Below are 18,258 nucleotides of genomic sequence, written 5' to 3'. Positions count from 1 at the left end.
CACACAGTGGGGAGACTGGGATTTAACACTTCTTAAACTGTCAGTTACCACCTCATGAACATTTGGATTGCATTTTTCAAGTAGACAAATACATGTATACCTCTTATTTATATTTCAGCAAATACATATTTGTAAACTGTGGTAGTTATATAATCCCTGTCTTGCACCACACATTCAGTGTACACACTTTCACACACATGTGCACAGAGCACACACCTAAAGTATCTTTAAACAAAACAAGCCCACTTACAACCAAATAAAATCAGATCCTGATGCATTATTAAGGAATATATATATTAAGTCTTAAAGGATGGCAGAATGTATCATAAAGATGCAGAATTTTGTGGAGCTAAATTATTTGAAAATCATATATCTGTGCACCTGCCCCTACACAAATTTAGTGTTACTAGTATTACTATTATTTTAAAACATACAAACAAAAATGTGATCTGGTCCCTCAAATGATTGTTTTTTGCTTTCTCACAGCCCCATGTTTAGAACTGTCATCTCCAGCACTTCTGTACTGCTAGCACCTTTCTGATTTCACACACCCCTGCTATCTAAAGCAGAGAGATGGTTGGGAATGTGAAGGGAGGCCCCTTCTCCTAAGGTACAGGTAGAATATAACACAGACTAGCATATAACACAGACTGTGAGGAGAAAGCATATCTTTCCTGGGAAGCCACTTGCTCAATTTCTTGGTTCCCTCTTTCCTACTGAAAATATATGTAATTGAAATGAATTCATGTTCTCCTTTTGGTTTTCCACCTCTCGTTTAAACCAAGTCTTTCTTGGTGGTTTTCACACTTTTCAGTAGCAACTCAAACTAGCCAGACATTTGTGACTGGAAAAAACTTACTCCAGTTTACATAGGTAAGTGCCATAAAGTCACAATTGACTTATGGTGATCCCAGGAAGCGGCTTTCAAGGCAAGTGAGGTTGTTTGCCATTGCTTTTCTCTGCAGAGTTTTCCTTGGTGGTTTCCAACTAAATCCAGGCCCTACTTAGCTTCTGAGATCTGATAAGACTGGGCTATACTAAACTGCCTTCCCTCCCATACGCCAATCTAATGCCAAGAAAATCAGTGATCTCAGGCTACAGTAATGTTGCAGTTCTAAGCAGTTTATTGTTTAGATCAGCATTTCCCATTTGCAGGGTTGTGACCTGGTACCAGGCCACAGAAGCCTCACTACTGGGTCACAAGAAAAGCCAAACCTAGCCCTGCCCCATCTCTGTATTGTGCAGAGAGGAGCTGGGCTGCCTCTCCTTCCTTCTCCCCTGCTCCCAGTATTTGAGAGAAAAGCTGGCATCCATTGGCACTATAGACCCATGAAGTGTTATTCAAGGTGTGAGCTTTCATGTGCCTTTCAGTATGTTCTTTTGGGGAGATTTCCCCTGGGCGGCAAAGAAGGGTATGTGTGTTTTTTTCAGCTGGGAGGGGCGGGGAGTGGGCAGTCCAGTAACTGTTTTTTTTTTTTTTACCAAATGACCCCTGGGGTCATCTGATAGTGAGGAAGGCTTTTTTTTTGCCTTTGGCCACCCCTCCCTCCCTCCCTCCCTTCCTTCCTTCCTTCCTTCCTTCCTTCCTTCCTTCCTTCCTTCCTTCCTTCCTTCCTTCCTTCCTTCCTTCCTTTCTCTGCAAGTGATGCTCTGTCTGTATTCTTGGTGCTGGAAGGGGGGGGAAGCAACAGTGGGGGGGCTTCTAGTGTCTTGGCCCCACTGGTGGACATTCTGGTGCTTTTTGGGCATTGTATGAGGGAATTTTGGACTGGATAGTCCACTGGCCTGATCCAACATGGCTCCTCTTATGTTTATGTTCTTTCTTTTTATGTCTTCCTTTTCCTTTCCTTCAATTTCATTCTTTCCCTTTCTCTTTCTTTCTTTCCTTCCATTGTTGCTGGATGAAACTTTTCTGTTCATCATACTATTGTTGCAGACATAGGAGCTCTGCAAATGAAATGTTGGCACCCCCAGTTGTAGCCAGGTGACCTTCTATGAGATTCCTGTGTGAGTGAGAGTAAGAGGTGTGGGGCAGAAAGAGATTATTGAAGATTACTGTGGTATATCTCAACAGCACTGGAAGAGATGGTACTATAAACTTGGCACCATTTTACTGGTCCTGCTTTTAACAGCTGTCTGACACCAAAATTAAACTCTTCCTGTAGATATTAAAAAGGATGAAAGTAGTTCACTGGCTAAGTATCTGCACAACAGGTTGCTTTTAAAGGCATGGAAAACACAGCCAGTAAAAAGCTGCAAGCCCCTCATAAATATCTTTTTTGGGATAACTGCAGAAAAGCTTGTATGAACTTCATATAACTTGAAATTAATTCATTAATTGCAGTACAATTCTCTGCTACCTTTCACAGAAATTTTCCAGTGTTTCAACCAAAGAAAAGTATGGAAAATAACTGTCGAAAGATTTTCTTGAAACCAAGCAAGCTTGGTTGTAGCTTGAGGCAGGGTTCCAGTAGTAGCAGCTGAAGGAAAGGTCTACTAAATGTGTCAGCATATTTTGAGGTAGAGCAGCTGCCGGGGCCCAGAGTGGCTGGTACACAGTGCTGGCATTCCTGATGATAATGGCAACTGCATACTCTGGCCAGTGCTGTTGAGGAAGAGATGTGTAGGTGATGCAGGCAATTGAACATGGGCATTAGGAGTGCTTGCAAGCTGGAGAAGAATACACAAACAGGTGCATGCAGGTGTGGGGGAGAAAAGAGAGGACTGCCCACTTTCCACCCCATTTTGGCTCAGCATGAGTTTCAGAGAGATTATTCTGAAAATGAATTTACTTCCAAAGAAGAGACAGTTTTGGAGGAGTGCCTGGAAGTGACATCACAGGAAAAGGTGGAGTTTTGGTTCATTGTGCCCCAAGAGTGACATCACTTGGTCCTTGACACCAGAGAAAATTACATAATTTCTGTCTCCCAGCTCCACCCCCAAAGTCTCCTGACTCCACCCCCAAATTTTAGTGGGCCATAAAGGAGAAGTGTAAAAATAACCAGGCCACAGGAAAGAAAAGTTTGGGAAACCCTGGTTTAGAAACCTAAAACAAAGCAATATTTGTAAATGTGCTAGTCATTATCCAGTAGTCTTAATACCTCTGCTTAACTACTATGATGGCACACTGTATGTTCCGTCTATGTATTTTATTTATTTATTTAGTAGATTTATATTCTGCCCTTTCCCATATACTTGGTGCATCTGGATCCCAGTCTCTCAAAGAGAGACATGCTCCTTTGGATTAACCCAGAAACAAAGAACATTCAAGTTTTAGTAAAAGGACCATATTTTTTTAAAAAAAATTCAAAGTCTTAAGTTACTTTAGACCACAAACTGGAAAGCCAGTTTCATGTAGTGGTTAAGTGTGCGGACTCTTATCTGGGAGGACCGGGTTTGATTCCCCACTCCTCCACTTGTACCTGCTGGAATGGCTTTGGGTTAGCCATAGCTATCACAGAGGTTGTTCTTGAACGGGCAGCTGCTGTGATTGTCCTCTCAGCCCCACCCACCTCACAGGGTGTCTGTTGTGGGGGGAGAAAATAAAGGAGATTGTAAGCCGCTCTGAGTCTCTGATTCAGAGAGAAGGGCGGGGTATAAATCTGCAATTCTTCTTCTTCTTCTGTAATGGAAACTCTCACTGGGAGGCAAAAAAAAAAAATATCCCACTCAGCCCTCAGAAACCAGCTCATACCTGCATTGTTCTATGGATGGATGGATGGATGGGGAGTACCTGTATATGTAGAAGGGGACTGAGGAGTGTTTGGATCAGTCCAAAGGCTTCAGTGTCTTCAAGCAAACTATATGAGATGTTGTCGTACACCCCCGTTCAAGTTCAAGGCAAAATCCCTCCTCCTCATGCAAAGATGGGCAAAGAATAAATCATGCTTACATAGAGGCAGGGCTTTTTTTGTAGCAGGAACTCCTTTGTTTATTAGGTCACACATCCCTGATGTAGCCAATCCTCCAAGAGCTTACAGGGCTCTTAGTACAGGGCCTACTGTACACTCCAGAAGGAATGGCTACATTGGGGTGTGTGGCCTAATATGCAAAGGAGCTTCCTGCTACAAAAAAAGCTCTGCATAGAGGTCCATAAAATATTTCTTTCCAGGTCTATAACCAGGAACAGATAGGAAGCACATTGCAAATTTCATCACCCAGGCCCAAAGTTTTAGAAAACAGGATTTTCTCAAAGAATAAAGGAAATCCAAATAAATGCAGGATTCCCAAGTTCAATTTTTCTCAAAACGGAAAAAAAGAGGCCAGGATGAGCACAGAAATATCAAACAGGCTCTGGATTTCTTTCTAGGTACAACTCCAGAGAGACAATATTGTCTGAACAAAGGCCCAAACCTTTGAAAACCCTTGTGCATAATTTATTATACTAGCTTATTTTTCTGTCTAACTTCAGAGCAGCCAAATAAATAGGTGTACATAGGATCATATTTCATTAATATGCAGGTGGTGATCTTCATTTTATTTTTGGCACGTTATTAAAATCAAAAGGTTTTAATGAAAGGTCAGCGATTACATTTGAGACTACAACATTTTCTACTATTTTAACACATTAAATACTATGCATTTTTTCTACAGAACTGGGTGTACCTTGGTATGTAGCTTGGCTAGCTGCTTTTCATCAAGATTAAATGGCCTATATACTCTTTTCTTGTACCTAAACTGAAAAGATAAGAGAGAATTTAAATGCCATTCTTCGCAGTACAAATAGTTTTTTGGGAAAAAATGTTATGGCGGCACAAAGCTATCAGTAAATCATTCAGTGTTTTGAGATGGAGTTCACATAATAAAATACTAAGATCCCTGCTTATGAGCTTCTGATAACATGGATGTGCATGCTAACCTCCTATTAAAATCAGAATGTTTTAATAGCAGTTCATTGCTATTTGATTGTCTCTTTTATGGACTTCTGTTGCAGAATATATTTAGACTTTCAAGCTCTACAGAGCTCTTCATTAGAGTCTTGTGTATGAAAAAAGCTTGGGTATAGTCACCAAGCCAAAATATATAGCAGCACTACATCAGCACAGGAAAATTTACACCAAATAGGTTCAGTTTCTATCTGCAATTCTTTGTCCCTCAGTTCCAGTGGACCATGTAGAAAAGATTGTACACTAACTGGACCAAACAGTTTAAAACATGTTTAAAAAGGCAAATATCACATTTACCCGCTGTGTTGTGTATTTGATCATCTGTGGGTGTGGCCTACGGTATGTTGGCAGCACTACTCGAGCTCTTAGCGTACGTCTGGAACACAGGAGCAGACTTAGGAACCATGTGATTGAAGCTCCTATTGTCAGCCATTTTATGCAAAAGAATCATGACTGTGAAGATTTTTGTTTTTTCACCTTTTACAAATATGAACAAACAGATAGAAATGAAGACATGCACAAGATCCTGCTGCAAAAAGAGGCATACTGGATACACCAGTTGAATTGCATTTCTCCATATGGACTGAATATGACCAATGATTTGACATGTTTTTTATGAATGGTCTTCTTTATAACATTATAAGTGCTGTGCATAATTTGCCTGTGTGATAACATAATTTTGTATAAATTATGGGATTTGACATTCTTTGTATGGAATATTTTGTATGTTGTATCTGCTGTGATATAGTTTATGGTGTTTGTGTCTTTTAGCATGCTGCATTAGAAATATGTTACTTTACCTTTAAGAGGTTTGTGTAATGGCAGCTGTAAATGAGATGTTTGCCTTTTTAAACATGTAAGTTGCACCATTAGGGTGCACAAGAAGCCACATACTGAGCTGTAGCCGAGGTGAAATTGATGCTGGAGATGCTCCACGTCCCTCTTTTTTGAAAATTGTGTAAAAAATCCAGATAATTGAATCAATATGTAAGTATGATATACTTTTTCACTGGAAGAGGGTTGGTGGTGTCCGAATGTCCTTCTGATATTTTTGTATAATATTTTCTTTTGTTAGTGGTCCCAGGTCTGATGAAGACTGGAAAGAAACAAGTACTTAATCGATTGGCTTGTCACCACACTACTTTGGGACTTGAATATACATGTTTTGGACATTTGGACTGATTTCTATATACTTCTAAGTAAATTGGTCACTAGCTTGCATTTTTTTGTTGTGTTATCCATTATAGTGACCTCTCTCAGATTGTACTCTATCCCCTGCAAAAGGAGGCAGCCTCAGAATGAGGCCACTCTCCTCTAAGCCCGGCTAGGAAACCGGGCTTGGAGGAAAGCACATGCTGGTGCACCATCCTGCTGCTCTCAGCTTCCGGGGTCTGCAACCTGGGAAGCTGAGAGCAGCAGGGCAGGTAAAGGGGGCACCCAGCACCACCCTGTAGGCAAGGTGGTGGCCCAGGTGGCCACCTACCTTGCCTACTCCTACGCGCCGACCATGTATGTGATGTCACAGAAAATTAACCTAGTGCTGTCCACAAGGGAACAGTCAGCTCCTTCAGCAGAGATGAATGAGAGGTTGGGTTACAAGTGACTATTTCCACCATCACCCTCCTTCTCTTTCTCTGTGATCATCTAGTCAAAGCATAGAAATACTTCAAAGTACACCTGCAGTACCTCTCTGAAGTGTGGTATATCAGTTACCATAATTATATCTGAAATTTGAAAACAGTACAATTCTACGCTTCTCTCATTCCTCTTTTAAAAATAACCTTATTTTTTACAGATTTCCTCATTAAAATTCTGCTGCAGCTACTGCACATGCTCTCAACATGCTACAATTTCCTCCAAACTAGTAATTATACATTGTGACCCAAGACAAAAATAGACCTGTGTTTACTAAATGTTATTCAAAAACTTCCATATATGGATGAAGAAAAGAAAGACTCTTCTGAGCAATATATTTATCCTTTAAAAGATATGTATTTAAGTACCTGGGGATAGGAGGGAACTAGGCTTGCCACATTTTCCTTTTTACTTTTTAAGAGTCTCACTGCCTTCACTCCCTACTCATATTTATCTCAAGTCCCATGGAGGACTGGAACCATGATGCTAGGAGGGAAGTTTCTGCCTGGGCATTCCCTCCAGGCACCCTAACTGGTTAGCTGTGAACAATTTATTCCTAGAAGCAGCCCTATAGAAAAATGTTGATAGGTTATAGGGAAGGAGCACTTAGACTATCCAAGAATCTGCCCTACTATTTAAAAGGTCCTATTACTATTCCTCATACTCTTTTGAATAACAGAAGTAGTATGAAATATTTTCTTTTTGAAGCACCTCTTAGAATAACAGATCTTGGGGCTGTTATGATGCAATATTTTGCTAGAGCACACTGGATTTTCAATTGCTATTTCCATGGGCTGTTTATTTCTTTTCAGTCTAAACCATTTCCCTCCTGTATCACAGACTGAATGTTTGTTTCCTTCCCTAGCTCTCTACCTCTCACAGTGACTTAAATTCCCTTTCTTGTCTTTTTTGAAAGTCCGGAATTTGCATCCCTGAACATCATGCAGCATTGTAGAAGATTGCTGTTGAAGTCTAACAGATCTATCTGAAATATATTTGACAGCTACAGCATCAGCAAACAACAAAAAGGAAAAACAGTAAAGAAAATGAAAGTAACAGAGCAAGGAGTGTCTTCTCTAAGGCATTTAACGTGGCTAGAGGGGTCTGGGATATAGCCCAGTTCCATACAAATATAATAGGGGGAGGGGGGGTTGTTTGTAAACTAGTGTTCCTTTTCTTAGCAATGTATATGCAATGATACAATCTTTATACTGAAAAATCTCCAGCTACACTTTATGTATATTTGTTGGTGAGGGATCACAAGGAAGCTGGTTTAGAAATAAAACATTACTATCTGACTTAGGAGGGAAAAGAAGCAGGAAGACAGAATTCTCATAGTGCAATCCTACACAGGTTACTCAAGGCTAAATCTATTGAAATCAATAGTCTTAGACTGAAGTAAGTCCTTATAGGACTGCAAGATCAGCCTACTACAGTTTCACTGGATGGCCTTGTTCAAGTAGGTAACTTTTATCCAGATGTCAGAGTTTTAAGTGGATAGAAAAAAGCAAGCTGGTTTTGTTTTAAATTAAGCCATATGTTCATTCACCAACTTTAGATATATAATTCCAACAAACTGATAGCAAGATTTGATAGGTATTGATACTCAGAAATCATTACCAGTCAGTTATCAAGTATTACTAAACAATACAGTTACTATAAATAAAGTGAAACATATGAACAAACTCTAATATTAGGTATACATACCTCCAAAACATTTCCAGATATCCTTGTGAAATTGTATAAGCCCAGAAGAGTGTATTTCTACTTCTTAGCCTTCCCCAGACTAGAACTTTGTGAAGCTGGGAAAAGCAGGCACTTGTGAAAAACAATTTTTAGGGCCTCTGCAATTATTGATTTCCCAGGCCCAGCTCTATAAACAGTTCTGACCTGGGAAAGTTTTGTAAACTTGGCCTGGCTTATGAGTACTCGGTAGGGTTGCCAAGCTCCCACTGGAGGCAGGGGATCCCCCGGTGTGGGGGGTCCCAACCCACCAGCATGGAGCAAGCTGCCGGGGGAGCCCCGCCCCCCAAAAGCCCTTCCGCCATGTGACATGCCCTGCGCAATGACATCACCTGGAAGATATGTTATCGTGCCAAGCATGTTGCACCAGGGATGCTCTAGGATTTGCGGTAAAATTCTATGGAGTTTTTACCACAAATCCTAGTGCCACGTGGGGCAACATGCTCTGCACAATGATGTCACTTCCAGGTGCACAAGAAGCACAAGAGAGAAGAGTCCACTGCCGCAGAGTTGGCAACCCTAGTACTTGGCAACCCTAGTACTCAGAACAGAGACCAGGCATAACCTTATGAAAAGAATAGGGTTGCTAGGTCCAGCTCAGGAAATAGTTGGATAGTATGGGGTTTTTTTTATTTTATATAAACAATGCAAACTTTAAGAAGGGTAACATAAGACAAAAATACCGCAGAGTTTCATTTTGTACATAAACATATTTTGGTCTGCAAAAGCATAAATATTACAGAAAAAACTTCATTTATAATCATCGATATTGTCTAATAAACTGTAACTAATAACATCCTTCTATAAAGTTACTGAACAGCTCTTACTTTGTTAAGTATAAATTACTTTTGTTTGTTTTGATCTGGTCTACATACAATTACATTTTCATTCCAAACGATTCTAACATTTCTGACCTTAAGTCATTGTAATCATAAACATTTTAAACCTATGTTGCTCAATTCAGTTTCTTAATCCTTCTGGACTTTACTTTTTATTCTTATATTAATCTTTAAAGCTTTCCAATCTAATTTTGATCAATATATGCAGAAAAAAATTCTTGAAATTCGGATTCTGGTCTGTTGTGCAAGTAAGAAGTTAGCTTTGCCATTGTCATATAATAAGTTAACTTATTTTTCCAATCAATCAATTCTGGGCATATTTCAGCTTTCCATTTAGATGCAAATACCACTCTTGCTGCTGTCACCATGTATTTAAATAGTTCATTGTGATTTTTGATACATTAGACAGTAATATATTTTGTAGCAATTTTTTTGATTCATTGGGAAGTTAACTTTTAATATCTTTTGTATTTCTTTATGGACCTTTATCCAATATTTTTGACTTTGTTGAAGAACCACCACATGTGATAGAATGTTGAATCTATACTCTTGCATTTCCAACATCTGGCATTGTAACTGTTGTTAGCTTTTGCAGTTTCTTTGGGTGCAATGTACCATCTAAAAAACATTTTATACTTGTTCTCCCTTAGGGTTTGGGATTTAGTAAACTTGATTTCTTTTGTCCAGAAGTTTTCCTGCTGGCTTATTCAAAGTTCTTCATCCATTGATTCATTTGTTCTGTTTCTGTTTCATATTGCAATAGCATTTTATATATTTTTCCTAATAGATGTGATCAATTGTTCATAAGCTGTTTTCCGTCTTAGATGGCCTCTTGCTATTAATTCTGTATTTTGATGCCATTTGATGATATGTCAACCACTGAACATTCTTTCTTTCACTTCGTATATCTTACCAAGATTTTATTCTTCCATGTCTTATCATCATAGGTTAAGTGATGATTTTCCCCCCTGGGGTGCTTGCTTCGCCATAAACATTGATTGGAGATATCAATGCTGTAGTAGGTAGGCTTATTCTGTTTTTGCATTGAAACCACATTCTCAGCAGTCCATCTCTCACTGTATGATTGTCATCTTGTTTTTGAATAGCTTTTAATGACTTCTTGATCCATAAGTAGTTGTGAATTTCTTCCTTTATATCTGCTATTTCCAATTTAATATTCCTCTCATCTGGGTTTATAATTCATTCTGATATCCAAACTAGTGCTGCTGCTTGACGATATAACCTAATATTCAGTACTGCCAAACCTCCTCTCTTTTTCTCATGTTGCATTCGACTCAAGAAATATCTGGGGACTTTGGGGGTGGAGCTGGAAGACTTTGGAGGTGGAGCCTGGAGACCTTCCCATTCCAAATAAATAAATAAATAAAACAACAGCACAGTTCCCCTGAATAGTCTTTAATTCTTCATCCTCTTTTTTGCCTTTTTTGTTCCCCAGCAGCTGCATGTCAACTAAATGATCATGAACACACACACTCACAAAGCAGCCAAAATAAACAGTTCACATGCCCACAGTTTTGTGATCTCCCTGGGGCAACAGTAGAGATAGCTTTACTCACCGGAGTTGCTGAATGTAACAATCTGCTGTATTTCAACCAATTTAAGGAGAGAGAGGTCTAGGGAGGGTTTCATCTATCCCAAAATCAGGTTCTAGTTAATGCTTTAATATCCCTTTTACTATACAAACAGCTTCTGAAAGGAATACAAAACTAACAGAAGGTCTGTGCTCTCTTGCTTTCACACATATGGCAATGCCTGTTCGCCCTGTCCCCATGTAGCTCCAGTCTTGCTGAGATTTAAAGGCAAACACACACATACCTTCCAAAAAACAAGCCACTTGCAAGCTTCTAAATTTGCCTGAGATCTAAATTCACATCATGCCTGTTGGGGTGGGGCTTTCCCCTGCTAGCCAGCTGGCTGGTGGCAGGAAGGAGCCTGCAAAACTAGGGGATCCCCTGCCTGGACCTGGAACCAAGTTTAGTAATGTTTTAATCCTGGCCCTAATAGTCTGGTATATATTCTGCCATGCAGGAGATTAACTCTTAAATTACCACATCCCTCTCCCCATAGTCTAACAAGTCAATTTGAACAAATAAAAACAACCCCCCCCCCCCACAAACTAGAGATACTGGGGTAGACTGCCTGATCTTAGCAGTCAACATGGTACGGAACCAGGTCTGTAGCCAGAAAAGGTTTGGTGGGGGGGCTGTGGGAGCCAAAATGACATCGCAAATAACGTCAAAATGAAAAAAAAAAAAAGCCTGGGCAGCCAGCTGCAAGACAAAACAAGGGGAAGCTTGGCCCTGGCAAACTGAGTTTTATTATTACTGTGTATTAAATTATTCTTTCAAGTTCAACGCCTTCAAAGACAGACTGTAATAAATAGGTTCTCCCACAGCTTGAGGTATTTGAGTTCCCTAACTCACCAAGTCCATGCTTTATCTGGCTCTATTTACTATAACTTTCCATCTCTTCCACTCATTTGCCCAACCCACTCCATCTCAGAATGATGTCACGGGTGCCCAGTGCTCTTTCTGAGAGCATGCTGGAACTTGTAATTCCCCGCCCCATTTTATGCTCCCTTATTCTGTAAGGAGTGATAGGAAGTGGGAACTACAAGTCCCAGAGCTGGGCACAGGGCAGGCGGAGCGAAAGAGAGCAAAGATTGTGCTTGACAGTGTGCAGAGCCACCAAAGGGGGAGGTCTTGGCCCAATGTAGGGGCCACAGAGATTGAAGGGGGGCTTGAATGGAGGGGCCTATCCGCCCTGGACCCCCCCCCCCAAAAAAAAAAAATAGCTGTGGGCTTGCATGGGATTATTGTGCTCAGGCTTCCCTGGCCATGACTATCTATGGGTCCATTCTCACAGGTCATTCCCTGAATATCTTTGATACGTTAAGCGAAGACAGCACTGATGTGGCTGGCATCGGCTCAGAATATTTTGGGCCATCAAATGGAAAATTCACAGCCCATGGGACTCTAATCCAGTTGAGGTTATGACAGGTGTGGAAAAATCCACCTCAGGTACATCATTTCCCCCACTAGTCACCTCAGCATTCAGGAACTCAGGCTGTCCTGGCAGGGCTGCAGAAGCATCTAGGGCTTCTTGGCCTCCTGTTCAAGACAATAGATAATCTATATGCCATCTCATAACCACCCTGTTCGACTGTGCAACGTAACAACGCCCTGGAAGCCACTTGGTTTTTCCGGAAAAGTTCTTGACCCACACAGGATGACCTGGGCACAAGTCCCATTTGTGGTGGCAACAATCATAATTTTTTTCATAGATTGCTGTTTCTGAAGTATCTGACTGTGTATATAGATTGTAGCAAGTCCATCGGGTACTAATAGGCCTATGAAATACCATTTCACCTGGGATCTTCCAGTAGTACTATGTGATGTCCGATATATAGTAAAAACACAGGAGAATTTCGTCTGTAAAGCTGTATGGTCTGCGTAACTCCATCTTTGTTACATGCTGGTTCTTAGTTGCCCTAAGTCTTGTGAGAGACAGTGTTCAGCTGCTCCCAAGGGAACTTTCCTCTCTCTCAAGCTTCTTAGCAGAGCTCATCTTCAAAGCCTGGGTTGTTTCTTCCCATCACTGGATGCCAGGTGCAGATGGCCTAGTTCATCATAGTGCTTGGGATAGCTTAATTAATGATTTCTTGACAGATAGTCAACATTTAGGATATAAGACATCTAGTTTTAGTTATGCATCTAGTTTCAGATTCTGCCAAGCTTCACTATACATGTATGCACTCAAGGCCCAGATGATGGAAGCTTAGCCTGCATTTTCATGTAAATTTGCTGCTTTATTAAAAAAATCCTTACAAACAAACCTGGATCTTGTGTACTGTTTCCTTGGGATTTCTGTGAACCTTGGAGCTCCTGGCCAGGGCCCCTTACAAAAGTTTGGCCTGTAACCATCCTTAGTGCGGTTTTCACAGACTGCACTGCCCTTTCCGTGTACCTTATTTTGGACAGATGATTCAGTGCTGAAGTGATATGTTTGATCCCACTGAGGGTCAGGAATCTTTGTAATTCCTCAGTAGTGAATATATGAACATTGTCTATTTACAAGAATGTATAGAAGTCCATGGATCTTCCTTGCCCTGCTATTACTGGAATCCCTGACCCTAGCATGGCCTCCCCTGCTAGCTACTATTGGTCCAAACTAGACACCACTAAGCATATAGCAGAAGGCAACCAGACAACTATAACTCTAAAAACAGTACCAGAAAAGACAAATGGCGCCTATAACTATAATAACAGATTCTAATATTGCCTCCTTCTACAAAAACAGAGAGCCCCGTGATGCCGAGTGTTAAAGCTGCAGTACTGCAGTCCTAAGCTCTACTCACGACCTGAGTTCGATCCCCGGTGGAAGCTGGGTTTCAGGTAGCCGCTTCGAGGTTGACTCAGCCTTCCATCCTTCCAAGGTTGATAAAATGAGTACCTAGCTTGCTCGGGGGAAAGTGTAGATGACTGGGGAAGGCAATGGCAAACCACCCCATAAAAAGTCTGCCGTGAAAATGCTGTGAAAGCAACGTCACCCCAGATTCGGAAACAACTGGTGCTTGCACAGGGGACCTTTCCTTTTCTACAAAAACATTCACCCTCACCTTCTCAGCAATCAATAATCTTGCCTTGCCGTATTGCATAGGTGCAATATTATCACATACCAGCAGATCCCTGATACGTCCATTAGTGGAAGTCACAGACATTCAGTAAAACAGAGGACTTTTTTTCATCATCAGTCACAGAGCTGGTCTTGAAAAGAAAATTCAGGTATTCATCGTAGCTATTTCAGGGCTCCTGGCTGAGGTCAAAGACATCCATCTTCTCAAAATGTGCCACAGTCTGAAGATTTTGGTAATACCTCCCCACTGCTTTCTTTATATAAAATGATTTGTATATTTCACACTCCCTAATCCAAAGATATTCAACTCCTTTGTTACAAGTAGGAGTGTGCATTCGGTATATACCGAGCTGAATAAATTTCCATAAGCTTGCCAAGACAGATGTGATCATGAAACATTTCTTCAGTGAATTTTCTAGGGTTGCCAGCCTCCAGGTGGGGAAGGGAAAAAGGTTACATAAACCTCCACGAAGTCCGGCCTTCAATAATGTACAAAAATATCTCAAATATTTGAGATACGCTTTTGAATATTATCTCAAATATTTGAGATACGCTTTTGAATATTATGATTTTGTAGAAATTTTTTTTTACATTATTGGAGGCTGGTCTTTGCGGAGTTTTATGCAACCTTTTCTCCTGCTCTGTTATCCACATTGCTCTTTGTTGGTTGCACAGCCTCCAGGTGGGGTCTGGGGATCTCCTGCTTTTACAACTGATCTTCAGCTGACGGAGAGCAGCTCCCTTGGATAAAATGGCTGCTTTGAAGGGTGGACTCTATGGCATTGTACCATGCTGAGGCACCTCCCCTCCCCAAACCCTGCCCTCTCCTGGATTCACCCCAAAATCTCCAACACAGACTCGGCAACCCTAGAATTTTGACAGTACTAGTGTTGCTCCTTTAAAAGCAGTGGAATGTTTTTAGGTCTTTCTCTTCCCTTTTTGAGAGCTGCCTGACTTCCTCTTATGTTAAAATTGAATGCTTTGCAGCAAATTTGTGTCATTTCCCCTCTGCAACGTAAGTGGTGAGGATAAACAAGAGAATGTTTACCAGTTTCAGAAAGTACTAAGAGATATCAGTACAGTAAATGTGGACAAAGTGCAGGCAAGTGTTGGGTGAATTCTCTGTTCCCTGAAGATAACTGCAAGCCCCAACAGGCCAAGCCAGTACCTACATAAACTGAGCATTTCCCTCAGAATCCTCTATAATGCTAATTTATCCAATTTACAGAAATGCAGTTTAAAGATTGTTAGCCTATCAGGAACTACGGACATGTATAGTCCAGAAAGCACATATGCAAAGGCTCCTCAGTAATGTTAGTGTTGGGGGGATTCTGTGCATATAGACCAATTATACACTTTGCTCTAAGGCAAAAGCCTATGTTTCCTCAGATATATATGAGTTTTTGTGGGAGCTAGCTTCCCTATGTTCTTGAACAGTGGGTAAATTTAAACACATTTAGAATACATATGAAAACTTTCATGAACAGTGAAGGGAATAGGGCAGCTGCAACAGCCAATTATATGAAATCCACTTAAGTAAAAATTATTAGATCTTTGCACCATCCTGAGTGCCACTCCCAGTCATAGCAACTTTAATAGACATTAAGATGCAAAAGATGTTTTGTATTCTTACATTTATATCTGCAATAGTTACCATAATTTTTACTGGTATCCAAAGAAAGGATTGTTTATTCAAGTACCTCTAAGGATGGAACTCCCTTATTTACTGGCTGTGGATATTCCATAAGAAGTCGCTCCTCATCCAAAAACTTCCCATCTCTCCCATTGTTTGCAGGCTGGAATAGTCCATAATTAAGGACATCTTTCAAACTCTGATTCAGTGTGCAGAGAATTCGCTGCTTTGCTACCCACACTGAAGCTTCAGGATTAAATCTAATACATTTCTGTAAACAACACATGAACCGAACAGAATGGCAAATAAGTCAGTACATATAATTCATAAAATAACACAAGCAGTACTAGTATTCCAATAATTATTATATACAAGATGTAACACAAGTAGTAATGTTCATACATCAGATTATTAATTTAGTTATTTAATGCTGAGAAACCCCCTCCCCTGATTTCTTTGGCTTTTGGAAACTTCTTCATTATATGATCAGCAATCCACTCCTTAAGGAGCTTTGGAAAATACATCCTGACTGAAGAGGAAATTATTGCAGCAAGAGTGAGACATATATTTAGGGACTTGTACTCTGGGACTTTGACACACTTTTCTGCTTTGGGCATATGTGAATACTGTATGTTGCATATTAGTTTTGGACCACAAACCATATGATATGAGTTTATAGATGAGATAGACATAAACGGTTTTGTTTTAATGCATCTTCAGTGCACTGAACCCCAGCTTTCTGCCCCATGCACAAACTATGAACAGCACAAATCTGCTGTAAAAGTTCATGGAAGTTTGTGATGGCCAACACATCCTGAATTTCTGTTCAGGAACCATGAACAAGACAAAATTAATCATGAATTGCTTCTTAGTTTGGTTCATACCCATCCCTCTTTGTAAGACAAGGTTTTACTTTCGAAATTATGTATCATGCATTTTTTAACAAAGGACAATGATATTTCCTAGGTTCCTGTAGACAAATAAAGTATATTTTCAATGATATGATTTTTAAATATGAATATTTTATAACAATTAATATAGTGTACTATAATGTATTTTATGATACTACATTATTAAAGACTTACAGTGTTTTCAACATTATAAAATGAACTTGATATCCATATATGCTGGTCATACCGTTGTGACTATGTGAGCCAGTTTCTGTCTAAATAATTCACTTTCTTTTCTTTACTACATAATTTATTTTAAATTTTTATTTTTCCTACCTCTCAGATGGCATAAATTAAGATACATTTACTAAAATAGAATAGAGTGTAGCTGTCTACAGCTCTGTCTCAAGTATGCGGTATATTTACAATTTTGCTTGTAGAAAATGTAGGCATTTTAAAATCTATAAATATGCCAAATAGTATAATTTTATAAGCTAAATTGTCAGTGATAATGCATTTTAGGCTTTAAAGCAGTAAAATATATTTTGCTTGGACAAGAAAATATATTATTGTTTCAAACATTTATACTTTCCTCCCAAAAATTGGAAGAGAAACTAATTTTTCTATGGTTTTCAAATTTTCAGAAATTCTACATCTCCAGTTCCCTCATCCACATGTTTCACTTTATAGTAAAAAGAAAAGCTTCTGAAACCTCCTTGATTTGCATGGATAGACATAAGAATGAATACATGTGGTTGCTCCATCATGACTAATTTGACCTTTACTTAAATTAAATTCCCAATTTCACAACCACTAATTTATAGAAAATACAACCCTTATAGAAAATATTAAACTATTTGTGATCTATGGAGCAGTTCTGCACAGATCTACTCAAAACTGAGTTCCATGTTATCCAATTGGCCTTATGTCCACAAAAATGTTCTTAGGATTGCAGCCTAACCATGGCATCCTATTAGGCTTCCCAATCCCCAGGTCCCAGCGGGAGATCCCCCAGTTTTACAGGCTTCCCCCCTCCCCCAGCCAGCTGGCCGGCGGGGGAAGCCCCACCCCCACAGCCATTATGCACCTCCATGAACAATTTCCATAGGGAATGATGGGGAATTGATCTGCAGGTATCGGGGGCTCTGGGGAGGCTGTTTTTTGAGGTAGAGGCGCCAAATTTTCAGTATAGCATCTAGTGCCTCTCCCCAAAATACCCCCCAAGTTTCAAAAGGATTGGACCAGGGGGTTCAATTCTATGAGCCCCAAAAGAAGGTGCCCCTCTCTTTCATTATTTTCTATGGAAGGAAGGCATTTTAAAAGGTGTGCTGTCCCTTTAAATGTGATGGCCAGAACTCCCTTGGAGTTCAATTCTGCTTATCACACCCTGGCTCCTGGCTCCGCCCCCAATGTCTCCTGGCTCCACCCCCAAAGTCTCCTGGCTCCACCCCCAAAGTCCCCAGATATTTCTTGAATTGGACTTGGCAACCCTACATCCTATAGATCAAGATGGGTATCCATGTTAATCTGTCTGCAGCAGTAGAAAAAAGTATGAATTCAGTAGCACCTTACAAACTTACAACATTTGTGGTAATGCATGATCTTTTGAGTCACTGCTCACTTCTTCAGACAAGTGAGAAGTTATTCACAAAAGTTCACACATATCACAAATTTTGTTAGTCTTTAAGGTGCTGCTGGACTTTTACTCTTTTGTAGTACCATATAATGCAGAGTTATTCCAGTCTGCTTAGACTGCAGTAACTTTACACAGAATTGCACTTCATGTTTCATAACAAAGAAATATAACAATATTTCCTTTCCAGGGAAGAATTGGTAAAATTTCATTTACTAAGATTCATAAGTATTCGAATACTTGCATTATCCAAACACTTGAAAAAAATATTCAATTAGCCTGGAGAGGAGGTGGCTGAGAGGTGATATGATCACCATCATCCAGTACTTGAAGGGCTGCCATA

At 40.1% G+C, this 18,258-nt stretch overlaps 1 protein-coding gene across 2 annotated transcripts in view; it reads right to left on the bottom strand.

Annotated features, from left to right (window-relative positions):
- SHANK2 (SH3 and multiple ankyrin repeat domains 2) overlaps positions 1 to 18,258 on the bottom strand; it is an 811,137-nt gene that overhangs the window by 749,142 nt on the left and 43,737 nt on the right. For both annotated transcript variants that reach the window (XM_060263196.1, XM_060263197.1), the window contains exons 3-4: positions 15,460 to 15,663; positions 4,606 to 4,677 (exon numbers count right to left, since the gene is read on the bottom strand). In XM_060263196.1, the coding sequence (XP_060119179.1) occupies positions 4,606 to 4,677; positions 15,460 to 15,663 (276 nt within the window). The remainder of the gene's footprint in view (positions 1 to 4,605; positions 4,678 to 15,459; positions 15,664 to 18,258) is intronic.

Source organism: Heteronotia binoei, chromosome 21 (assembly GCF_032191835.1).
Source record: "Heteronotia binoei isolate CCM8104 ecotype False Entrance Well chromosome 21, APGP_CSIRO_Hbin_v1, whole genome shotgun sequence".
Lineage (NCBI taxonomy): Eukaryota > Metazoa > Chordata > Lepidosauria > Squamata > Gekkonidae > Heteronotia > Heteronotia binoei.
This window is presented reverse-complemented; position numbering and strand designations above follow the sequence as displayed.